The sequence below is a fragment of the Plecotus auritus genome (assembly GCF_963455305.1).
Source record: "Plecotus auritus genome assembly, chromosome: 12".
NCBI lineage: Eukaryota > Metazoa > Chordata > Mammalia > Chiroptera > Vespertilionidae > Plecotus > Plecotus auritus.
In genome coordinates this window covers 21379239-21406654 of record NC_137778.1, presented here as the reverse complement: position 1 = coordinate 21406654, position 27416 = coordinate 21379239, and the positions used below count along the sequence as shown (strand labels likewise).

Below are 27416 nucleotides of genomic sequence, written 5' to 3'. Positions count from 1 at the left end.
ATCATTTTAAGCCCCACAATAGCCAGGTAAAATCTAGAATTGTCATTATCCCATTTTTTAATTTTTAAAATATTTTCTATTCATTTCATAAAACTATACGGAATTTCTTTTTTTTTTTTCAGATTCATTCATTTATTCTTTCATTCCATAAGTATTCTTTTTTTATAGAGGTATAATTGACATATAACATTATATTAGTTTCAGGTGTACAACATAATGATATTTGTATATATTATGAAATAATCACTATGAAATAAAGTCTAGTTAACATCTCATGTTTTCGAAATCTTTTACAACACACAGATGCTCACCAAGGTATTCACAGAGGGGCTGTGTTGCTCTATGCCATTATACTAACCATAAGTTTATGTAGTTTATAAATCAAAGAGTCCTTAAATGTTTCAGTATCAAACAAAATAACTTCCTTTTGAATTTCATAACACCCAGTGCATAGTGTAGACATCTTATGACAAATGCTCCTACTCCTCCCTCTATCCTGCTTATTTCCTTAATGTTACTTTACAGTAAATCTGAGAAAACATAGCAGTAAGTCTTCAACATTCAAATACTTTTTAATGTCCTTTGGGAGTAGCTTCAGTCTTTCTCCAGGGCTTGAAAGATCAAAGTTACTCAAGAAGTCTGCGGGGTGTGTGTGTGTGTATTTAACTTATGTCTTAATCTCAAATGTGGTTAAGAACTTAGCTTCCAGAGTTGAACTAAAAATCAATATCAAGCAGAGGAAAAGACAAAACAGTGTCCACAATATTGCTAGATAAAAATTGAAATCTATAAAGGATCTTTTTTTAGAAATAAAATTAGAAGTTGCAATTCCATCAGCATATAGAAACTGCAGGGCAATAAAGTATACAAGATATACTGAAGGGTAAAAATGACAGGAAAACACAGAGTAGACTGTGACATATCTCTAATTACTACTCGGTTTCAAACAAATAGTAAAAATTAGTCTTCAGATAGCTGATAACATCAGCCTGTCTCAGGTGGTTAGTAACCAAGATCTGTGGTCAATCAAATATTTCTAACAAAATTGACTTTCTTTTTTGGCAGCCAGTAGGCCAGTCAATAATAATGTTGTTTAAGAAAGACTGAGTCATGAGAGAGATGAACCTTTACTTCCATTTATTATGTTTGTATTACCTATATTTTCAAAGAGATTTCAATATTGAAACCAAAGAAGGAATTATAAGGGGAAAAAGCTATTCTGAGAGCTAATTTCCAAAAGTCCCCCATGACTTGGAAGCATGTTACCAACCCAAAATGACAAAAGCAGAGCATTCCCTAACTGAAACTCGATCACATGACTTAGGATTGTCAATAACAAAGGAAAATCAAAACTAGAATCAATATAAAGTGGTCATGACAATACAAAGAGAAAAAAGAAAACATTGGCCAGGTATATAGCCCTAACTGATCCATTCTAAAAACCTACATGAAACTTTCACTTTACATTAAAAAATTTCAGTAAAGAGTGTTCTATAAAGCCACATAAAGTAGTTTTTCGCTTATCTGCCTTATATTACCCAAACAAATAGAATACAGGAAACCCACAAGCAAAAACCTCAGGCTCTGCCTAACTTGGGGACATTTCCCTCCAAATACTCTGAAGAAATTAAAAATACTAAGTCAAAAGATAAATGCACCCCTATCCTCATTTGTATCGTTATTTACAATAGTTAAGATACGGAAGCAAGCCAAGTGTCCATCAACAGATGATTGGATAAAGAAAATGTGGTACATATATACAATGAAATATTACTCAGCCATAAAAAAGAATGAAATCTTGCCATTTGCAACAATATGGATGGACCTACAGGGTATTGTGTTAAGTGAAATAAGTCAGACAGAGGAAGACAAAATACCATATAATTTCACTTATAAGTGGATCTAAAGAATAAAATAAATGAACAAACAATACAGAAACAGAACAAACTGAAGGTTGTCAAATGGGAGGGAGGTGTGGCGATGGGTAAAAAAGGTAAAGGGAGTAAGAAGTTACAAAATAGTCACAGGATGCAAAGTATAGCATAGGGAAAATAGTCAATAATATTGTAATAACCACCTATGGTGCCAGGTGGGAAGGAGACTTCTCAGGAAGAACACTTCATAAATTACATAATTGTTTTAACCACTATGCTGTACATCTGAAACAAATATAAAATAATATTGAATGTCAACTGTAATTGAAAAACGAAAATAATTTTAAAAATATATCCTTACAATCCAAACCAAATAAAAGACACAAGTGCACCAATAATTTATTTCTTTTGTGTTTTTTTTTTTTTTTTAAACTTAGTGATGGTGGTGTTGCTTAGGGGGAAGAAGCAAGGGTTGGAAAGATGATTTCAAAGTTCACAGAAAAATAAAGCAAAAATACCAGGAAAAATTCTGAGCAAGTAGGGAAGGAATTTATCCTAAAAGATATGAAAACATATTTCGAAGCTATAATACTTTAAAAAACAAAGCCCAAGTACATGAACAGAAAAATAGAACAATGGTACTGAACAGCCCAGAAATACACTGATGGGATGTAGGTAGTGACTGTTTAATGGGTACAAGGTTTCCTTTTGGGTGATGAAAATGTAGTGGAGTAAGAGAGTAGTGATGGTTTTATAACACTGTTAAATTAACTAATGCCACTGAACTGTACACTGTACAATAGTTAATGGTAAATTCTATGTTATGTGGATTTGACCTCAATTTTTTAAACAAGCTCCACCTTCATCAATCACTCTTACCTGAGAGTTAATATCAGCTCTATATTGTAGCAAGACTGTGACTAGTTCCTTATGTCCTCGATCACATGCCCAATGTAATAGAGCTCTGCCCTAAAACACAGAAAAAGAGAAATAAATTTGTTAAGACAACTGTGAGGCCATATAAAAGATATAATGTTTTAAGAAAGACAAAGTAATAAGTAAAACTGGGTTAATTATTCTAAGAAAGATGACATAAAATGCTCTATGGGAAAAGCAGTAAACTTTTCTAAATCAATGGGAAATCCTGAGTTCTACTTCTAGCCCAATGACTTATGTCAGCCTGATCAGTTTCCTCCCTATAGAATGAAAATAAGGATAATATTTGTTGAATGAGTGAGCTGCAAGATAATTCTTTGAAAATTTTAAAGTACTACTTTATAAATGTAAAAGATAGTTTTCTTAAATTATGACATTTACCACTTCTGGTGAAAGAAGTCTGTTGGATAAAAAAAATGAGCACTTAAACGTAGGCAGAAAATATAATCTAAGTGTAGTATATCTAAATATGCTAGTTTATTCCTTAAAATGTAAGAAAATTTAATCAGTTTGAAAGTAAGTATTTCCTCTTAATATTCCAAATTTACACTCTTAAATATCTCAAAAACACTAGTATTGTTTACTTGGTTCTCTAGTTTCAAACGTTGACTGTGAAAGCCATCTGTAAAAGAGAACAGATGATTAACTGTTAGGAAAGTACTAAATATAAAACATTAACTGTTATCTACCAAAGACTCAAGAGTTACTATCAATGTGTTAATTCTATTCTGCACCATCAGAAAATCTTGGTTTAGTTAAAGAAAGAAGCTACTTGGTCCAATGAATAAACAAAACCCCAACAACTAAGAGCTTCTTGGAAGCAGTGAGTGATGTATGGCTTAACACTACCTTCTAAAGGTGGTAGTGATGTTGTCATTTTTAAGAACTGGAATGTGTTTCCACATTAAGTTGAAATCCCTGCTTTATGTCATTTTAGAAAAGATTTAAGTAGGACAAAGTGGGATAAAGATGGCTTTAAAGGGAAAAGCACCTTTCAAGAAAGCTTTTCTAAACCCACTTATACTCTTTATCTTCCAGCACCTATTTAAGCACCTATTAGTTCAACTAATTAAACTAGGATCCATTCTTGAAAAAACAACAAAAAATAAAGACAACTTCTTCCATACAAATTGTTCTTTGCCTTTTCTTTCTTTTGCTCAACTTATTTTTATTTACCTGTCAATATGTTTTCCAATAGGCTTACTCAAAATCCAAACAGGAAGGGAAGCAGAAAATTAAAACATGGGCAAATCACTCAAAATTTGTTGTAGTAGCAAAACTATTTTGTTCAGAGCCCACTGGGAATTTTTTTAAATCGAGACAATTCTGCAAGCCAAGTAAAAAATGTTTTGTCAAGTAGAGAACAAAGTTTCCTATGTTAAAATTTCTGTAACTCTAATGACCTGCTGTTAGCAAGGCACTAATTTCAAAACTCTCCAAATGAATTACTAGATATCCTAATAAGACCCTCAGAACAAATACCAATATAGAAAATATCCTATAGTTCAATGTAATTGTTTTACAGCTTTTACATTAAAAGAATCATATAACATTACAAAGTCTCTACCATATTTAGTTCTAACTTTAAATGTGCATTTTATAGCTATTAAGTTAAACTATTAACAAGAATTACTACATAGTTAAAATGATGTGTGATACACTTTCACAGGGCACCTACCAGAACTACCTACCAGTTAAGTAAGAAAACAAAATATTAATATATCTAGTACTTTTACCACAAGATAATTTCTACTCTCCACCAGGTTCCTAGTTTCTCCTTAGAATTAACCTAGTAGGGTTACATCGATTAATAATAAAATGTAAGTCCTTAGCTGTTCCGATGGGAAAGCAGACAAGCAACACATTTTACTGTTAATGGGAGTTATATTTTAAATTTCCCATATGTGGTGCCAAAAATTTACTTTAGGGGGAACACCTATGACTGGACCTCAGTAGTGATTTCCACTTTGGATATATTTTCCAGCAGGGCGGCACTGTACAGCAATGTTTTAAGGAGGATGATGTGCTCTCAGACACTTACACTATCCTTTTTAACACATTGCTTGACCTGCAATGTAATTAATTTTGGTAACACATTATTTTAATGGTACACTAATTAACCTTGAATTGGAATGAATTCTGACAATGACTTTCTGTAGAAGTGCTGAAGATATCTACATTAAGACTACTAATGATTAATATTTTTATGCAGTATTAAGAAGCTCAAAAACAAGAACCCGATCAAATATACTTATAAATAAGCATAGATAAAATAATCAGGCTTTGAAATTTTTGCTTTAAAAATGTTTTGTATTTAGCCCTAACCGGATTGGCTCAGTGGATAGAGCGTCGGCCTGCGGACTCAAAGGTCCCGGGTTCGATTCCTGTCAAGGGCACGTACCTTGGTTGCGGGCACATCCCCAGTAGGGGATGTGCAGGAGGCAGCTGATTGATGTTTTTCTCCCATCGATGTTTCTAACTCTCTCTCTCTCTCTGTAAAATAAATAAATAAATAAATAAATAAATAAATAAATAAGTAAGTAAGTAAGTAAGTAAAAAACATGTTTTGTATTTAAATGAACAAAAACTAGCACAGCCAGGTGTCTGAATGGGATGACACTTTACTTATTCAAATAATAAAGTTCCCATAAACATGCTCTAATTTAAGATTATCAGTTCAAGTAATAAGATAAGCAATAATCTGCAGAGATACCATCCTCATAGCCATTTATGACAAAATCAGAAACTAAACACCCATGATTTCTTTCCCTTTTCTCAAGAAAAACATGAATTAGGTGCACATTAAAGTTATATCTATTTACTTTATCCACATTTATGAAGCATTTCACCTATTTTTTTATATAACTGTTTTATCTTCTATGAATGATATAATCTCTGACAAATTTTCAAGTTAAATTTATTTTTACCGCTACCACAAAAACGAACAACTCTTTGTATCTAGTTTTAACAACTCTTCTGCAAAAAGACATCCCAGAAGTATTCAGGAGATAAGGGAGGAAAGCCATTTTTAAAAGGAATCTTTGTTAGGACACCAGAAGACCACACACGCACTATTTGGGGTGCTCTGGATAAATTCTGGAATTCAAATATAGTAATACCCGCGGAGGTTGGTGGCGAGGTGGGGAGGGGGAGTTCTCATTTATTAACCAAGCAAAGGTACTAATACTGTCCTACCTCAGACAGATGAATGACTCTAAAGTGCTTCAAAAGTACAGGGTGGCAGCTAACCTATTAAGTGGTATTACTTTCACATCTTCTGGAAAATGCTGAGTGGGGTTTAATATTTTAAATGCTTCTTTGATATCCTTAGTTACCTGTCCTCAAACCACATAATTTTTTAAAATTTATATTTTCTTTGGGATATCAGAAATTAAGTGAAGAGACTGTATTATAAAACAAGTCTTGATGTTTTTATGGTATTTGGAGAACAGATACAAAGTATGTACACCAAACAAACAGTAGACAAAAACATGTTTAAATTTGTAAGAAGTGTCACCTAGCCACTGTATCAAAGATGATATAATAGAGTACAGTATAATTAGCAAATGAAATACTGCAAACAGGTCGACTTGAAAAACTGAATTTCAATGTACAATTGTAGTAGAGATTGACTTTAGTACCAATAACTTGTAATGACTCTGGTGTCTTCTATCCCATCCCTAACTTTCCCCCTTTTCTGCAGCTACTGTATAGAAGTTGCTACAGTGAGAACTACCAACCTAAACCACCATAATGTTAGTGATGTAAAAGTGAAGGAATAAGCAAGGGAGATATAACTTCATCCTGTGTAAAATAAGTAGTAACAGCAAAAATAAGTTGCCATGAAAACAGCTCAGATGTCCATTATAAAACAACAGATAAATTATAATATATTCATATGATGCAATATTGCTCAGCAATATAGTAAAGGGAAGTACTGATCTATACAACAATATGTATGAATCCCCAAAACATTATGATAAATAAAAGTAGCCTCATACAAAAAAAGTACAATATTAGAATTCCATTTATATAGTTTGAGAAGAGCAGAACCAATCTATGGTAGAACAATGATCAGAACAGCAGTTACCTTTGAGGAGCCACCTGGGAAGGAGCATAAGGGAATTTTCTGGGGTGACACTTAAGGGTCTTATGTTGATGGGAGTTTCAGTTATACAGGTACATGCATTTGTCAGAAATAATGGAATGTACACTTAAGAGTTATGCATTTCATTGTATATGTTATCTTTAAAGAAAAACTAAATACGGAATTCTAATTAATGATATGCATGCTGAAGCATTTAGAAGAAAGTATATTGTCTGCAAAATACTCTGATAAAAATGCAGCAAAATTTAAGATAGATGGCTGAATAGAGAGATAGGTAAATATTGATTAAAACAAGCGCATTAGTGGTAGAATCTAGGTAGTAGGAATATAGACATTCACTGTAAAATTCTTTCAACTTTTCTGTACGTTTAAAATGTTTCATAATTGTTAGAAAAAAAATCAAACAAAAATTTGTACTTTCACACAGCCAAATTAAGAAAGCAACACAAGTGTCTATGATGACTTTGGATAAATAAAATACAATATATACACACAATGGAATATTATTCACTTAAAAAGGTAGGTAATTCTGACATATGCTACAACACTGAAGACATTATACTAAGTGAAATAAGCCAGCCACAAAAGAACAAAATATTGTGTGATTCTATTTACATGAGGTATCTAGAGTAGTCACATTCATGGAGATAGAAAGTAGAATGGTGGTTGCCAGGGGATGGAGGAAGGAGGAAATGGGGAGTTAGTGTTTATGAATAGAGTTTCATTTGAAGACGATGATAAAGTTCTGGAGATAAATGTTGGTGATGGTTGCAAAACAATATGAATGAATTTAGTGCCACAGAACTGTATACTTAAAAATGGTTAAAATGGTAATTTTATGTTATATTTTATCACAATAAAAATATAAGTTGCAAAAGCTCATAAGAATGTAACTACTTTCACTATTTTCTGATCTTGCATTTAATATGCATTTCTGATGTAAAATATTACCATATGCTTGATTTTTAAATGCAAATGAGAATAATTCAACATTTCTCAATTGTTATTATGAATAGCAAAGTTCCTTCAAATTAATATTTTAATAAATTACACAACCAAAATAACATATACTCAAATGTAAAAAGTTATTTAAGAGAATGCATTTTTTTTCTTCCTTTCTCAAATCTTAAATAAAAGCATGAAGTTAGCCTTAGTATACTGACTCTGCCTACTAAACCTTGTGCTTCTTTGTTAGGTTAATACTAACAGTTTTGCCAGATTTTCCAGCAGTTTCTCAAGACAAAAGCATGTAAATCGCATTCTGACATGTGCACAGATTTACAACAAAGTGAGAAGGGAAAGAAATGGAGTCAAGAGAAAGGTGATCTCCCTCAAAATATTTGAAAGGATCAATAAACATATATGGAAAATGGTGTAACAACTATACCTTCAAAAGGGTAGAAAAGAACTAAAAATGTAGCTCAATAAAGGGGGATATTGGGGGTGCATTAGATAAGAATCTATGGAAAGCTAATGAATTGTATGAATGCTTTTGGGGGAACCAATGGTAGCTAGCATTAGAATACTGTAATCTATTTTGTTCAAGTATTGGTACATTGCTACATTGATCCTAAAAATTTAAATTAATATAAATATAAGGATTTAAAATATTAAATATAACCAATAAGCATGTATTTAATGTATATTCTCTATGGCACTGATCTGAGAAATAATGTGCGTGACAAGAATTATGCAGATGTAATTTGTATCTGACTTATAAAAATATTCTGCTCACATCACACATACTTTAAAAATTATTTAAATAATTATTTACCCTTAAAAGAAATATATTTTTGAAAAACTGTAAATATTTGGCTCAATGATACAAACTGAATCACCATTAAAAAATTATTACGCTTTCAGATGCACTTTTCTACATTTCTCTTCATATTGCCTACCTCAATTTCCACATATTTCTGCAAATGGTTAAAAAATGTAATAAAAGTTATAATTTAAATAAGAAATGAGTACACATAGCACCATGATGCTATAAGCTCGGACTTTATGAGGATAGCTTCCTGAATAAATGTTAACTACAAAACTTTTTCCATTATATATCATATAGACAATGTCCTAATTACTGTATCAGTAGAAAACACCATGTAACTTTCTCAAATTAGAAATATATGCCCCACTCTAGTAGTTACAATTACAACTTGAATAAATAAATGATATATATCAGGAACTATACTTATACATAATAAATAACTTCATTATGAAATATTAATATTTTATTTAAAAGGCATCTTACATATGTTCATGTGCTATAATAGTTACAGATCCAAATATGCATTTCAGGCAATATAATAATTGTGTTTATTTCAAATAGGTGGGAATGCAAATGTAGCATATTTCATGACTATAATTAAATTTATCTATGTGCTCATAGCGAATTTTAAGTGTAATAATTTTTAGTCATCTAAGGGCAAGACTAAAATTGAGTTGAATCTGCTGGATGAACATTTTATTTTATTTTATTTTTTATTTATTCATTTATTTTTAAATAAATCTTTATTCAGATTATTACAATTGTTTCTCCTTTTTCCCCCCATAGCTCCCCTCCACCCAGTTCCCACCCCACCTTCTGCCCTTACCTCCCCACCACTGTCCTCATCCATAGGTGTATGATTTTTGTCCAGTCTCTTCCTGAACCCCCCTATACCCCTTTCCCCCTGAGAATTATCAGTCCACTCCCTTTCTATGCCCCTGATTCTAGTATATTCACCAGATTATTCTGTTACTCAGGTTTTTAATTCACTTGATTTTTAGGTTCACTTGTTGATAGATATGTATTTGTTGTTCATAATTTTTATCTTTACTTTTTTCTTCTTCCTCTTCTTTAAGAATACCTTTCAGCATTTCATATAATACTGGTTTGGTGATGAACTCCTTTAGCTTTTTCTTATCTGTGAAGCTCTTTAACTGACCTTCAATTCTGAATGATAGCTTTGCTGGGTAGAGTGATCTTGGTTGTAGGTTCTTGCTATTCATCACTTTGAAAATTTCTTGCCACTCCCATCTGGCCTGCATAGTTTCTGTTGAGAAATCAGCTGACAATCGTATGGGTGCTCCCTTGTAGGTAATTAACTGTTTTTCTCATGCTGCTTTTAATATTCTCTCTTTGTCTTTTGCTCTTGGCATTTTAATTATGATGTGTCTTGGTGTGGTCCTCTTTGGATTCCTTTTGTTTGGGGTTCTGTGCGCTTCCTGGACTTGTAAGTTTATTTCTTTCACCAGGTGGGGCAAGTTTTCAGTCATTATTTCTTCAAATAGGTTTTCAGTATCTTGTTCTCTCTCTTCTTCTGGCACCCCCATAATTCTGATGTTGGTACGCTTGAAGTTGTCCCAGAGGCTTCTTACACTATCTTCATATTTTTGGATTTTTTTTTCTTTTTGCTTTTTCGGTTGAGTGTTTTTTGCTTCTTTGTATTTCAATTCTTTGACTTGATTCTTGTGTTCCTCTAGTCTGTTGTTGGGTCTCTGTATAATATTTTTTATTTCAGTCAGTGTATGTTTAATTTCTAGTTGGTTCTTTTTCATATCTTCGAGGGTCTCGTTATATTTATTGGCCTTTTCTAGGATATTCTTGAAAAGCCTTATAACCGTGGTTTTGAATTCTATATCCAGTCGTTTGTTTTCCTCCATTTCTTTCGTTTGTGATCTGTTTCTTTGATGCCGCATTTTCACTGCTTCCCTGAGTTGGTAGGGTAGATTTGTGTGCTAGGTTTCCTATATGGCCCAGTGGGTCGGCCTCCCCAGTTAACCTGAGGTGGACACTCTTGGTGCACCCCTTTGTGGACTGTGTGTACAGCCTTGTTGTAGTTAAGTCTTGACTGTTGTTGGTATCACTGGGAGGAATTGACCTCTAGGCCAGTTGGCTGTAAGGATCAGCTGCGTCTACGCTGGGAGAAGTTCGGTGCTGGAGACAGCCTTATAGGATTAGACTTGCGAAACTGTAATAGCCTCTGTGCTCAGCTTGGATGGGGTGGAGTCTGAGGGCAGAGCAGACAGCCTTGGCTTCCAGTCAGCCTTGCCCTTGCGCGCGCGCGCGCACCTCCGGACCTGTGCCTTCCCCAGCTCCCGAGTCTCTGCCAGAGAGTCCAGATTCCCCCCACAAGAGCGTGGGTCCCCAGGGGCTCGCCTGGAACTGGGGTTCAGTGCAGTCAGAACTGGGGCTCAGTGCAGTCAGGAGCTTCTGACTCCCTTCCACTAGGGAAAGCCTGTGGCAACCTCCGCAGCTTTTGTGCGCACTGGCATGTGCGCGCCTCCAGACCTCTGCCTTCCCTGGTTCCCGAGTCTCCGCCCGAGAGTCCAGATTCCCACCCCCCCCATAATAGTGTGGGTCCCCAGGGGCTCGCCTGGAACTGGGGTTCAGTGCAGTCAGAACTAGGGTTCAGTGCAGTCAGGAGCTTCCGACTCCCTTCTGCTAGGGAAAGCCTGTGGCAACCTCCGCAGCCTTTGTGCACACTGGCGCGCGTGCCTCCAGACACCTGCCCACCGGGGTTCCCCCGGGTCTCCGGGTGCCTTTCTCTCTACCTGACAGTCCAGACTCCCCCTGTATGAACCTGGGCCCATGGGGTTTTGCCCGGGACTGGGGTTCAGTGCAGTCAGAACTGGGGTTCAGTGCGGTCGGGGGCTTCCTTCCCCCTTCCGCCAGAGTAAGTCAGCCAGGCTCTCAGCCGCCCTTCCCTCTGCGTGCACAAAGACCCTTTGCCGTACCTCCAATTCTCTGTGAGCTTTTCTCTTTCCTTCTAGTTGTAGAATTTTCACTCAGCCAGGTTTCCTGTGGTTCTGGATGGTGTCCGTTCTGTCTTTTAATTGTAGTTTTAAAATTGTTGTGCGAGGCAGCAGTTTAGGTGCTTACCTATGCCGCCATCTTGGTTTCTCCCTGCTGGATAAACATTTTAAATACAGTTCTACACCATCCCAAAAAATCTTAGGCCCGTGGTCGGCAAACTGCGGCTCGCGAGCCACATGTGGCTCTTTGGCCCCTTGAGTGTGGCTCTCCCACAAAATACCACAGTCTGGGCAAGTCTATTTTGAAGAATTGGTGTTAGAAGAAGTTTAAGTTTAAAAAAATTGGCTCTCAAAAGAAATTTCAATCGTTGTACTGTTGATATTTGGCTCTGTCCAGGGGTCCTCAAACTTTTTAAACAGGGGGCCAGTTCACTGTCCCTCAGACCGTTGGAGGGCCGGACTATAGTTTAAAAAAACAACTATGAACAAATTCCTATGCGCACTGCAGGCCGGGGACGAGTCGGCTGCTAAGCAGGACAGGCAGTGGCACCCAGCGGGCCGGATAAATGTCCTCGGCGAACCGCATGTGGCCCGCGGGACATAGTTCAAGGACCCCTGCATGAGTTTGCCAACCACTGTCTTAGGCAATCAGTAGTGAAATATCTCAAGTTTATATATCACATAGATCAGTGGTCAGCAAACTGCGGCTCGTGAGCCGCGGTTTGACGCTCTGTTGACTAATGAGTTTGCCGACCACTGTGTAAGGCATTACCCTTACCCAGAAGTTTTGACTTCAGGTTAAAGACATTAGTACATTATTAAAATGTTTTTTAAGTGTTTTTCCCTAATAGATAAACACAAAGAATGGGATGTCCTCTCAAAACTGTAATTGTTCCCCAACCTATTATAGAGAAATGCCATTTTTCTGATAAAGGGGTTAAAAATATTTAGTTAGCAACTTAACTTTGAAGTTATATTCTTTTAGTCCATCACCAAGGCTTACCAAATTGCTGTTTTATTTGCTAGAGTTTTAAATATCATAAAGCAGTATCATTTACCTTATTTAGGATGTTAAGTTTAATTCTCATTTTAAGCTCTCATCTCCCTCATGTTTTTAAATTAATTCATACAAATCCCTGATTAATAATAGAAGGGCTTGCCATCAGTATTCAAAGCCCAGCCTGAGCTGTCATGGCTGAGAGGGCAGAAATCTGCTCAGAGCAATGAGAGAACCCAACTGAATTCTTGGCGTCTCAGTCTATGAATGTGTAAGCACTTCATCGAATGTTCTGGCAGGCTGGGGTAAAGGTAGCTGCATGGGTAACAAACTGGAAAACCTGGGAAGCTACTATATCAAAGTAACTAAGTGATACAGAGGCAATACATTTACAAGTTTTCCTTTTATTTTCACCAAAAAAAGTGTTATCAGTGTAAGCTGTTTGTGTTCTAGACCAGTGGTCGGCAAACTGCGGCTTGCGAGCCGCGGTTTGCCGCTCTGTTGACTGAGTTTGCCGACCACTGTTCTAGACACTTATGTTATCCCTTTCACTGCTGTCCAATAATCTTTGCAAAGGTCATGTGTGAATCTGATTTTCAGTACTATTTTTATACATTTATCCAAACCCAGAGAATGTACAACACCAAGAGTCAACCCTGCGGTAAACTAGGAACTTGAGTGGTTCTGATATCTCAATGTAGGTTTAACCTTGGTCAAAAAGAAAAAAAAAAAATTACCATTCTGATGAGTGATATTAATAATGGAGGAGGCTCTACATGTGTGGGGAATGGAGGTATGTGGGAAATCTTTGTACCTTCCTCTCAATTTTATTGTAAACCTAAAACTGCTCTAAAAAATTAAGTTAAAAAAAAAAGAGGTAAGTGGCTTCTTCATTCATCTCTTCATTATAGTCTCATTCTTTATGCAAATTATTCATTAAGAATAATCAAGATAACTAAAATTTATTGAGTGCTTACTATGTATGTGTCAGATACTATTTACCTGCTTTATATATATTAACTCATTTAACCCTCAAAATCACCCTGACACGGGTGCTATTATTATCACCATTTTACACATTAGGAAACTAAATCACAGAATGAACTTGAAAAGCCATACAGCTAGAAAGTAACAGTGCTAAGACTTGAACCTATGTAGTCCAGCTCATCACCATTATATTACACTGCTTCTAGTTACTCATTCTTTCAATCATCCATTAATTCATCTTTTTTTAAGTTTTATTCCTTGCTCCCTTCTAACTTTTATTTTATTTTTGTTTTTGTTAATCCTCACCTAAGGATATTTTTCCATTGACTTTTAGAAGAAGGGAGGAAGGGAGAGAGGGAAGGAGGAAGGAAGGGAAGGAGGGAAAGGGAGGAGGAGAGAGAGCCAGTGGGGGAGGGAGGGGAAGGGGAAGGGAGGAAGAAAAAGATACAGAAACATCAATGTAAGAGAGACACATCAATTGGTTGCCTCCTGCACACACCCCAACCAGGGCCAGGGATCAAACCTGCAACCTAGGCATGTGCCCTTGACCTGGAATCGAACCCGAGACTCTTCAGTGCATTTCGCCACCGGCCAGGGCAATTCATCTTCTTTATTTTGAGCATTTGGAACATGCCAAAACTCTGATGGAAACATTTTCAACAAGGAAGATCTCAAAACATTTACTTTCTCAGGCAGTTATTGGAGGAAATACTACATTAAAGCCAGGAAATGAATAAGGGAGGGAGATACTCCATCAAAACAGGGAAATAAACAGTAAGAAATGAAGACCTGGGATCAGAAAACAGAAGAATCCAGAAGAAAGGAGAAGAGAATTCCCAGGACAGGATGACATCTACGCAACAGGTCTGGAAAGTAGCCAGTCCGGATTATACATGAAGAGGAAAGAGGTTTTCAGAAGGAACATTGCTAAAAAATATATGGAATTGAATACCTAATGTGTTTGTACAGAGAAGACCTCTGTTGGGCAATCTGAGGAAAAAATTAATGGCGGAAACATGGAAAATAGAAAAACAAAGAGGCAATTATTAACCTTGAGAGTAAAACAAAATGTTGTACCTGGCATGCAGACTGTATTTTTCATAACTATATAATTATTCATTCTTTTGCCACCCTCGCCTTTCTTCTCTATAATCAAAGCAGACTTCCTACCATACTGCCCTGGGGCTTGCCCTTGTATCTAGTTTTGGCCAAAGGAATCTGAGTAGATGTGACACATGCCTCATCCAAGCAAAACCTTTCAATGTATTTGTGGGATCTGGTCTTTCTGCTTTTAGTTTCTGCCCCTATCTATTAAGATTGGATCTCAGAATGAGAAAATACACAAAATCAAAATGAACTGATCCCAAACAAGGCTAGCAGAACCCAGCAGAGCCTCAAGTGACCCAAAAACCCTTTTAAAATAGAAAAAAAAAAGAAAAAAAATGTTTTTGTTAGCCAATGAAATTTGGGGTTGTTTTTGCTATAGCAAAAGCTAACACATATAGTACAATCCATAGCTCAACAATGGACAATATTTATGTAGTTATAATATAATTAATTATATTACACTAGAGGCCTGGTGCAGAAAAATTTGTGCACTCGGGGTTGAGGGGGTCCCTCAGCCTGGCCTGTACCCTCTCGCAGTCTGGGACCCCTCGGGGGATGCCCACCTGCCGGCTCCCAGGGAGATTGGGCCTAAGCTAGCAGTCAGACATCCCTCTGGCAGCCCGGGACCCCCCGGCAGCAGGGAGCAGGCCTAAGCTGCAGTCGGACATCCTTAGCACTGCTGAGGAGACGGAGAGGCCACCGCCACTGCTGCTGTGCTTGCAGCCATCAGCCCGGCTTGTGGCTGAGCAGAGCTCCCCCTGTGGGAGCACACTGACCACCAGGGGGCAGCTCTTGCGTTGAGCAGTGAGTGTCATAGTGACCAGTCGTTCCTGGGTTGTTCCGTTGTTAGGGTCAATTTGCATATTACCCTTTTATTATATAGGATTATTTATGTAAGCTGCAAAAGAAACAACTAAAAGAATGGAAAATTTTTGCCTCAAGGGAGCTAGAATCAAATGTGAGAAGGATGCAGGTAAGGGAGTACTTTTTTTTGGTTTAAGACATAATTTGATATTCTTTGAACTATCCACATATATTAATTTTATAAAAAAAATTCTTAACTCAGGAGCACAAAAATAAGAAAAGACAATAAAATCAAGGGAAATAATCATACCTGATTCCCTAAGAAAAAGTATTCTGATCCTGAAAGGCAAAAGACCATTAGCTGGAATCATGACCTAGTTTTATTATTTCACAATCTGGCATCTACTTTTCTCTAGCTACATTTTTCTTGACTGTTTCAATACTTAGGAGAAAACAAACAGTATTATTGGTTCCCCTTTATTGTAGAATTATAGCCTTACATTTTCAGTTCTAGATGTGATTGACAATGTGTTACAGGAAAGATGTTGCCTAAAGTGAGATAATACCGAGTGGGACAAAAGTAGGTTTACAGTTGTTCATATGGAAAATAATAAAATAATTAAAAAAGAATAAACTCTGTTTTGGGTAATCAAAACTGTAAACCTACTTTTAACCCACCCAGTATTAAGGGCTAACCTATACAGAGAGCTCTCAATTAATACATAGTTGATCATTTATCTACTCTACACATTATCTATGATCACTGCATCCCCTTTTCCTAACAATTGCCATCTGCTGGTCATTTCAATCAGCTTTCACTGTATTACCAAAGAATGAGAAAAATAATTAAAAGTGAATTAAAGTTTGCTTCTTTTTTAACGACTAAAATTCAGGGACAATTTAAGCTCAATAAATAGTATTATTCACAAAATAAATAAACTTAAGAAGTAATATATTTTACAAAATACATTTAAATAGTGGGCTCACATTTAAATGATTGGATTTACCAAAATTCTGAGTTTTCTAGAAATATACGTATTGAGTAAAGGACAATATACCATTTAAGATATAATGACAGAGAAAACTAAAGCTATTTATAATATTTCTTTATACACACACACACACACACATATTTTTTATTGATTTTAGAGAGGAGTGAGAGGGAGAGAGAGACAGAAACATCAATGAGAGAGGGTCACTGATTGGCCGCACACCCCACACCAGGGATCGAGCACACAGTCCGCATGTGCCCTGACCGAGAATTGAACCCTAACCTCCTAGTTCATAGGATGACGTTCAACCACTGAGCCACGCCAGCTGGGCTAAATATTTTTATACTAGAGGTCTGATGCATGAAATTCATGTCAGAGTAGGCCTTCCTTCCCCTGGCTGCTGGCACCGGCTTCCCTCTGGCACCCGGGACCCGGGCTTCCCTATGGCCTCTGGCAGTCACCCGGGACCCGGGCTTCCCTCGCAGCCCTGGCTTCATCCGGAAGGTCGTCCAGAAGGATGTCCGGTTTAATTAGCATATTATGCTTTTATTATTATAGATTTCCTATAGATCTTACTTATGTTAATAGTCTTTCCCTTTATAATAAACAAATATGAATTATTTGAGTACAAGTTTCACCTAGTAACTTCTGTGCCATGGACAGAAATATGATGAGTACAGACACAAGAAGTATCTTCACTGATGTCAACCATCTCATTTAGATATTCTGACATTCTCTTAACCATACTGTACTTTGAGTTGTAGTTCACAGGCCTGCATTTAGAAAAAAGCACTGGGGCAGAACAAGAAAGCATAAGAATATAATTAAAGGGCATGTTTTTCATACCTCTTCATCTTTCATATTCACATCCACATTTTTTGATTTGATGACTTTGGATATATGATCAATGTTGTTTTCTCTGCAGTAATCAAATATGTTTTTGTCTTCTTCCCTAATGATAGTAAAAATAAAAAGTCACATATTTTCAACACAACCTGATTGCTGCTGACAAACATTAATAAAATCTGTTTTTATAAAGGATTTTACATGAATAATGGATTTTCAGTAAGACATAATACATCCAACCTCTGAAAAAGACGAAAGTTCTTATCTATATATATTAAACCCTAAGCGACCGGTCAACCATTCGACCATTTGACTGGTCACTATGACGTGCACTGACCACCAGGGGGCAGATGCTCAATGCAGGAGCTTCCCCCTGGTAGTCAGGGCACTCCCACAGTGGGAGCGATGCTCAGTGAGCTTACCAAGTGCCAGTAGTGGCAGGCACAGCGGGGCCCGGATGAGTGGGAGTGGCGCCGTGCCCTGCCTGGGCTCGGGCTCCTCCCTGGCCACCTGCCAGTTCGTGCACTATTACATCCCCCAAGGGGCCCCTGATTGTGAGAGGGCACAGGCAAGGCTGAGGGACCCCACCGGTGCACGAATCCGTGCACCAGGCCTCTAGTCAACTATAATTGTAAGGAAAAGCTTCACTGCTTTAACAAGTCACACCAGCGCAATAACGTAACAACTTCAATAGATTATCTCAGTGTTCTTTTCCTCCCCGTTACTTTCACACACTGACAGGCACATACTTCCTTTGTCTCAGAACTTTCCATTGTAGCACTGAGATAAGAAGCACTGTAATCTCTGTACAGAGGCACCAAAAGATCAGAATACAGCTTACTGCTTGTCTTATAGGACAATAGAATGACAAGTTGATTGTTACTCAAATTTTATACATATATATATACACATACACATGCACACAAATAATTTTCTTAAGGGAAAGATAATTAGAGCATCACAAAATTCAGAAATCCTACATGAGTTAATAGAAACAAAAACTGGGAACAAAATCTGAGAAGCATAGTAGGTACCCAACACCAATCTAAGTACACTGATGTACTGAATTCATTTACCCTTATCCAACAACTTCAGAAAGAACAAGTAAGGAGAGATTGCATGATCTTCCAAATGGCATCGAATTTATCAAAGGTAGAACAAGAGAGCTAGAACTCACTCGTATCAATTGATTTTATATATAGTACATTTTTCTATTATATCTAGCTACATCTTGACTAGTCAACTGTAATCTATTCTAGACATGAAAGCAGTTTCTAACATGAGGTCTTTGAGTTCTCTAAAATAGGATACAGAACTATCTGTGGAAATGCATGTGCATTTTTCTGAATGTGTGTTGTGTGTTTCTTTGTGTGTGGGTGTGTGTGTGTTGAGAGGAGGGGAGCTTCAATGAGATTCTCAAAAGGATAAGTCCTTTGGAATATTAACAATGAAACTGTTTCCTATGTGGACTCCATTTTCTGGACAGGCTTAAAAGAATGCAATTTGAGCTCTAAAAACTAGTGTTTTATAATCTCAAGACCACGTTTCCATTCATCAGAAATTAAAGCACCTAGCCATAGGAGTCCTCCTATTTTAAAAGCCAATTTAAATACTTTATACCCTATAAAATTATTTTCAGTCAGAGGTAATTACATTAAAATACACTACTTTGGCCTTATTCAACTAAGTTTTCCTTATGCATTTGATGTATTCAATTGAGCACTTACTACATACAAGGCACTGGTCAAGATTCTGTTGATAACAGGTAACAAGGATAAGCAAAAAGCTTTGCATTCAATATATGCACAGTAGAGTTGGGATGATAATATCGATACATCAGTAACACTAGGTATAACTGGATCTTTAAAAAGGCCTAAAAAAGTACAGAGGAGAAACAGTCTGCCTCAAGCTGGAAAAAATGAGGTACATGTGCAGAAGAAATCATATTTAAAAGCAATACAGGGGTGAGCAGAAGTAGGTTTATAGTTGCTCATATGGAAAATAACACAATAATTAATAAATAATGCAAGAATACACTTGTGTTTCACATATTCACAACTGCAAACCTACTTTTATGGTCTCTCGAAAATGTCCATTTTGCAGAAGAAAAAATGCTTTTCCACATTACCTACTCTGAAAGAAAATAGAGAAGTCTGAAAGGAGAAGTCTGATTTTAAAAATTAAGGTTGCAAATAGTACCACTTTAACTATATTTAACTACAACAAAAAAACACAGTTTCTATGAAAACGTGTGTTCAGAATACCAACTTGTTAATAATAGGAACCTATTTTCCTCCAGTCCAGTAACAGAGACCTCTCTAATTCAAGAGGCAGCAACTTCAACTGTGAGAGAAAGAGCCGAGTCATTTTAAGTCATCATATAAAATATACTACTTACCAATTGTTTTGAATTTTAAAATAATGGGGAGTTGATGGTGGGGCACAGAAAGGAAAGTAAGGAGGACCCTTGGGGTGTCAGTTACTCATACCCAATATGTAAGGGCTATTCATAGATAAGAGGACCTTCTGCATGGTCTCTCTTCCTGAACCCCAAATGTGCATGTATACTTATGCTTAAACAGTGTAAAAGAGTAAATATAGTACAAACATATTCACATTTTTATTTTGCTTAATATATTGTCAATGTTCCTTATGTGCATCAAATATTCTGATTTGGTATAAGAGTTTTTGGAGGGCAGAGGCAGATTTTCATCTGAATACCTGCTTATTGTCTGCACTTTATCATGGCTAAATATGTCATGCACACAGAAGTATTTAAAAAATACTCCAGGGTAGAGTATACAATGTAAATTAAGTATAAAAAAGAAATTCAAGTCCTAACTGGTTTGGCTCAGTGGCTAGAGCGTCAGCCTGGGGACTGAGGGGTCCCGGGTTCGATTCTGGTCAAGGACATGTACCTTGGTTGCGGGCACATCCCCAGTGGGGGGTGTGCAGGAGGCAGCTGACCGATGTCTCTCTCATCGATGTTTCTAACTCTCTATCCCTCTCCCTTCCTCTCTGTGAAAAATCAATAAAATATATTTTTTTAAAAAAAGAAAAAAGAAATTCAATAAAATCACCAAAAATATGATACAAAGTTGAATGACTAATATTAAAAAAATTAAGTGGTAACGCTTGGGCTTAGTTGTTGAATAGTTCTCTATCCTCACTCCAAGTCTGACTTATCTTACTTGCCAGCAACCAAGCTGTCAATACAATGTCACCACCTAGTGGCCAAAATGGAGAAACATCGGGAGCACTATCTTTCCACATCTCCTTTCTTGCCTCTAACAAGATTATGTACAATATACAAATCAAATTCTCTCTTTCCCCTCTACATTTCCCTGTCAATACAATCTCCCAGAGGCAACCTCCCCTTCTGGATCCATACTTAAAGGAAACATGTGCAAGTGATTCCAACCATTACCAAATACAGTAGAGCCTTAATACATGTTAGTGCCCTTCTACATGTTCTCACCTTACCTTCCTTTCTCTTACGTTTCTTACTCAGTTATCGTTCTCCCTCTTTCCTCAATATAAGAGATAATATTATCATATCTGTTCTTTATGGATGAGTATGAGTTATGTTTGTGACTACTTTCAAGGATGTAGTCTCTCCCACATTATCCCTAGCACAAGACAGAATGTCTCTCTTTAGATTACTCCAAATTTCCCGAAAATGACAGAAAATATATTTGTATATTTCAAGGAAAAAAGATCACTGGCTTTCTTTGAAAAATAAAGGCACACCCTTATGAGAAAAAGGGATGGTGTTTAAGTATGGCCATCTTTCATCTACCACAGGAAGACTAAAACCTTGCCCATTCCTAAATATGCTATGTGTACCACAGTATTCCAGTAAACAGACAATGGAAAATTATTTATTGAATAAAAACACAAAGAAGAGTAAGCCAATACCCACACAAACAGGTATAGACAAATGCTCCCAATTCCTCAAACTAAGGGATGTATACCTGTGGGCTCTGGAAGTATAGAAAGACCTTTAAAGGGATATGTAGGTATGGAAAATTTTATGTGAATCTATTTTCAGCTCCATTTCTATATAAATGCACTCTTTCCTAAACTGATCTACCTGAAAAGGCTCTTGAGGTAAATATTTCATCACCATTCTCCTTTCAACATTCCCTCTGCTTAGTCACTATTCTTCACCCCTAGTTTATAAAAAAAAGCACATACCTCTTCTCCTTACTATGGTCTACTACTAGGAATTATAACCAAAAAACTGTACTAAGAATTAGCAAACTACTATTAATTAAACTTGTTACTCTTTTACATAAAAATACGGTTTAACATACTAGGAACGGTTTGGGGGGGAAATATCAACCCTAGGTTGTACTGCCTCTGGATATAAAATCTTCCATGGTATCAAATAAAGGGACAATTTGGATAAAACTTTGGTGTTGGGAAGCCCTTCTATAACTAACATTAGAGGATGAAAAAAGTGAAATAAACAAAACAAAAAACTGACTTGATGTTAAACCCTGTCACATTCTAATAGAAATAATATTCATCTGTTAAACTATGTATTTTTAAAAACTTATCTCATTGACGCATTTTCAATAAGTTTACCTTATGTTTAATAATTATTTAACAAGATTTATTATGTATGTTGAAATAATTGTAACTCAAATGAGAAAAATAGTTAATGCTTTAAAGCTTTGGGGTAACAAAAATTTAAATTTTTTAAAAGTCTAACTCATATACATATTTTTGTTACAGAGAATTATGAGTGTGATAAGGTTACACAAAATATATTACTTTGAAATAAAATTATGTGAGAAGTAGAAAAAAATGATGTACAATTTCTGTTAAGAACTTGTTCATGTATTTTTAAGTCAAGATCAGAATTTTATTTAATTAAACTTTATTTTGAGACCGTTGAAGATTTGCATGCAGTTGTAAGAAATAATAGATCTTTTGGACCATTTTCCCAGTTTCTCTCAATGGTAACATGTTCTTTTATTTAAAAAAAAAAAAAAAGGATTATCATTACAGCACTTAGATTCCATTGGCTATATTTAAAAAATGATGTTTATTTTACGTTTTCATTATTTACAAAATGCCAGAGATTTCGCCCTTGAAAATTATTTAAGTTTTTAAGTAATTTTTTTAGAAATCTTAAAAATGTAAAAGGGAACATAGTCTTTCAAAGTTCTCTTAGGGACTACATCAGCAATAAGGTTTTTTGAGTACCACGTGTCTAACCCAATATTTATTTTAAATTATTTATTGATTTTTTACAGAGAGGAAGGGAGAGAGACAGTTAGAAACATCGATGAGAGAGAAACATCGATCAGTTGCCTCCTGCACACCCCCCACTGGGGATGTGCCCGCAACCAAGGTACGTGCCCTTGACTGGAATCGAACCTGGGACCTTTCAGTTCGCAGGCCGACGCTCTATCCACTGAGCCAAACCGGTTAGGGCTAGCCCAATATTTTAGAAAGCAGAGGCCCAAAGCAAGGAGCAGGCTCATCAAGGACGATCAAAGAAAGCTCTATAGGAGAGATGACATGACAGCCTAGCTTTGAAGGATGAGATGACAACGCAGATGGGTAACTGAAGGATTCTGAAGAAAAGAAAGAAAAGTACCACCAAAATGAAGTGTTCAGGGGAACCTCAAGCACTTGGTTATGGTCGGGTATTGGGAGATAAGGTTAGAGGGATACGCTGAACATAGATCCCAAAGAGCCTTGGCACACTCACTGCATATAAGGTAAGGAACAAATGTAGGTAATGAGTTAGCTGGAGAAAAAACAGTTATTCACCTTCCAAAACCTGAATAAAGGGAAATAAAACTGCCCTCAAAGTTAAACTAAATAAGCTACTAATGAGAGGAAAAAGGAATGTCTCCCAGATAGACTTGAAGAGCTATTTGATTCAGACACTAAACTTAACACATCTAAAAAAACAAAGAGACAACTAAGGGGGGAAAGTTAGTGATGCCAATTTAAACACAGACCAAAAGAAACAATCTAAGGAAAAGAGCATTCTGAAGTATTTCTCTGCTGGGAGATGGTTTGCTCAGGAGGCCTCATTAGAACCTTGGTGAAGCTGGTGTGTAAAGGTTATCTGGGAGGAGCAAAATAGATAAAATCAATTCCTAACTCAGGGATTAAGCAGTAGTCATAGCTGTCATATTTAGCACATGAAAAGTCCCCATTTTTAATTAACATTTAATTCAAATTTTAGATGTTAATTTCACCTTTGTAAAACATTCAATCTTACCAAAGACCATAAATCTTACCAACATACCCATCCAATCTTACCAAAAGCCTATACTATGATCACCAGGTAAAATTACCAAAGACCATAAATGAGAGTCTATACTATGATCCCCAGGTAAAATCTTGCAAATAGTACAGTATTCTTTCTGAAATACCTTGATCCTAAACCCTGAAGGAGGCAAAACACTTGGGCAGTAACTAAGCTCAAGAAGCCTAGAATTCAGACCAAGGCATTTAAGAAAGTGTTTTTTTGTTGTTGTTCTTAAAATCCTGGATGACAAATAGTCATTTAGAAATTGTTCTTAAGTTGCCAGGTTACATTGATTCTAAAATAATGTTTTTTTCATATTTTAACGTTTCTGATAGATCTTACAATGTGTGACATCTTATAATTGATTAGTGGCTTTAAAAAAATGATGTTCTAAAACCAATAGTGCTTTAGAGTCAAAGAAGTAATAGGATAGGTTCAAACTACACAGTGCCAAATGGACAAGACAACTATGACTGAAAGAATTTATATAGGGTATACTGAATCACAATCCTCCAACTCAGAATGCTTGCTACTAGATCTGCAATTAGTATTAGCTATAGGAAATAACCAGTTAGTTCCCCACCCCCTCGTGTTACGTGACATGGCAACATCTTCTTTCACCAAGTAATAACTATTTTCAGACTGCGATACATGAGTAGTGTACCTAAAGGACTAGAAAATTCGAAAAGCCTCAAATACCAAGTTCTACTTATTATTTTATGTTGTTTATATGTTACTAACATATTTTTCTCAAGCAAGCAATGAGAAAGGAAAGATCAATGTATACTTCTTGTAGATAACTCATTATACTAGAAAAGTTATTTAGCCATGATTTATAAAGACACCAGTTACTGAAAATAAATTTTCATCTCTTAAAATCTGCTTAACTCTAAAAAAGTTGGTTGAAAATTTCTGATACTTTCAATGCCTATAAGAAAAAACATAGTTCAATTCTGATCAATTCTTGCAAAATCAGTGGCCACATCGGAAAAATCTATAGAATCCCTTGACTAACAGGCTCTGCAGAGCTGAGTTATATTCTCAACCATTAAGGTAAGTCTAAAATCAATAGAAACAATTAATCCAAAGAAAACATCATCATCATCATCATCATCATCATCATTACACTGATAAATGAAAGACTAAAGTCTCTAATTTTACCAGTAAAGCACATTTTTGAAAACACTAAGTAGAATGAGATTTAATTCAAAATTTAAACTGAAGATATTTACTACATTAGTATAATAACAACTGTCAAATTTGATTTCATCAGTTGGAGATTACAACTGTAGCAGTTAAGAACAGAGTTACAACCATGTGACCTTAGGCAAGTAACCTAATTTCTCTGAGTCTCAGTTTCCTCATCTATAAAATACAGATACAGTATTAATAAAACCTATATCTCATAGGATCATTCTGGTTACTAGCTTACAAGAAGTAGTCAATAAATGTTAGCAATTTTATCATAAGGTTTTAGCATATACTGTAAGCTGGGGTCATGTATCATATATCCTTTTGTAACACTATCAATCAATTCATCTAACAAAGATTAATTTGACCTTCAAGGAAAAAATAAGCCAATGTAGCTGGAGCAGAGTAGAACAAAGAGGTGGTGCAGAGGGGAAAATTGGCATTAGATGAAGATGATGAGGGGCCCTGTAAGACATGCTAAGGATCTAAAATTTTATCCTAAGTGCTATAGGAAATCATTAAAAGGTTTTAAGCAAGAGAGTGATATGATGAGATCTGAGTTATAAATCCGGGGAAGAGACAGCACAGGAAGAGAGAATTCCAGTTTCAAACTGTCTGTACTGTCCTGGCCAAGAGACGAAGATTGTTTAAGAGTAGCAATGATTATGCAAAGAGCATGATAGTGGCAGTAATAGAAAGTAGAAGAATGTGGATTATTTTTGAACCTGAAGAAACAGAATTTCTAATATGTTAGGGGATGAGAGAGTAGAACAATATGACAAAGACCTAGAAACAACATATCCATAAGTATATACATCTTTATATGTGTACACACACTTACATACACTAAACTATGTAAACAAGTCTAGGTGCTTAGTATTTCACAGGTACCATTATAGAAAAAGAAAAATATTAGAAGAAAGGGTAGACAGAAAAGAGAGAACAAAGTATAGAAAAGGAAAGGGGGGAAGAAAAAAAGAAAGGGGAGAGGAAGAGAAAGTTAAGGATTGGTTTCAGTTGTTGAGTGATTCTCTTGCTCAGAAAAGGCTGTTGATCTGCAAACAGGTAGATTTGCCTATATGCTTGGTTGACATCATGACACTGAGGATACAGGAGCTAAATAAAGCGCATAAGAAAAGGGTGAATATGAGAGCCAGGAGACTTTTACAACAGTTACTGTTTATGTCAAGACCCATTTGTCTCAAGGGACCCATTTTCACATAATCTATAATTATCTCTTCGCTTTAATCGCCTTGTCATTCCTGAGGCTCTCATGGGCACTGGAAGAGGAAAAGCTCATTAACTAAACCTTTTCTCCTCTCTCCAGCCACCCATGGCTTTTAATTGCTTGGTGTGTTATTATCTAGGAGTGCAACTGGGATCATTTTCATAAGAAAGGGAGGTAGAGAGGAGGAAGGGAGCCATGAGTCCCTGAGGTATGCACCACAGACAAACCTTTGCTTTCTCAATTATTTATGCCAGCTGAGGTTTTACAGGCTGAATAAATCCATAACTCAAGTTCATTCTAAGCAGTCAGATTCTCAAGGGGGAGTTTTCCACTTGCCTATCTACACTTGTGTAGTCCTCAAAGAATAACCAGAATGTAACAAGACATATGTCATCCAATTTATCACCTATCACCAAAGTGTTAACACAATGTTGATCATGGGCAACACTGAAATAGGGAAGGATTTCACTACTACCAGCCAAACAGATGAAAGGAAGCAGAATCATCTTTTTGGTGCTAAGGGCAGTGGTGTTAATGGGACAGTGGTATCCCAGAATGACTTAACTTACTGGAAGCATAAAAATCCAAATTTTCAATTTAAAAAAAAAATACTACTGAAGCCTAAAAATCTTACAGATTTGTTAAAAACAGAAACTCCCACAAAAGAGATTGCTATAAGGCTCTGAATAAATAACTACATGGAATTTTATACCATTTCATTTTATAAGTCACTTACAATAAAATAATAATCATTGTAGCTTTTTCTCCAATCATACTCTTTTAGAGTACAATATTGTATAAGTGGCAGGCTTTTATACTACTTTTATTCAGTTTGTATTTTCACCAAAAATTATAAAATTAAAGCATAAAATAATCACATTCACTTTCATTTTTAATACTTATATCCTCCATTTTATAATCAGAACCAAAGAGCAGCCAATGAAGAGATATTTCTAAAGTATTTTCGAAATCCATTATTGTTTAAAATTTTTAACTTTGTAAGTCAAAAATGAAAGAATCTCTTTAAAATTCTACAGGCCTTTGTGTCTGACCACAGCAGTGACCTCTGGTATTTTCTGCCAAAACAGTTCATTTGTCTCACAGAACAACTAATCAATTCTAGAGCCCATCAATCATTTTAGCTGTATACTTACTGCTCTGGTCTTGCTTAGAGAAGGTCCAGATGGCTGCCTGTGTAAGTGGGATTAATAAAATTCTGATAGATTACATAGCATCAAACTACAAAATATAACAGGGAAGATCAAATCTTATTGTAGGGTGAGATGGATATTTACAGGCTTCATGTATTGTATTTTTAATTCTTGTCCTAAT

General features: G+C 36.0%; 1 protein-coding gene across 1 annotated transcript in view; it reads right to left on the bottom strand.

Moving 5' to 3' along the window:
- Positions 1-27416, bottom strand: part of ACBD6 (acyl-CoA binding domain containing 6) — a 149363-nt gene that overhangs the window by 58990 nt on the left and 62957 nt on the right. Inside the window, exons 5-6 of the mRNA XM_080648452.1 lie at positions 17389-17494; positions 2754-2843 (exon numbers count right to left, since the gene is read on the bottom strand). Of these exons, the coding sequence (XP_080504578.1) occupies positions 2754-2843; positions 17389-17494 (196 nt within the window). The remainder of the gene's footprint in view (positions 1-2753; positions 2844-17388; positions 17495-27416) is intronic.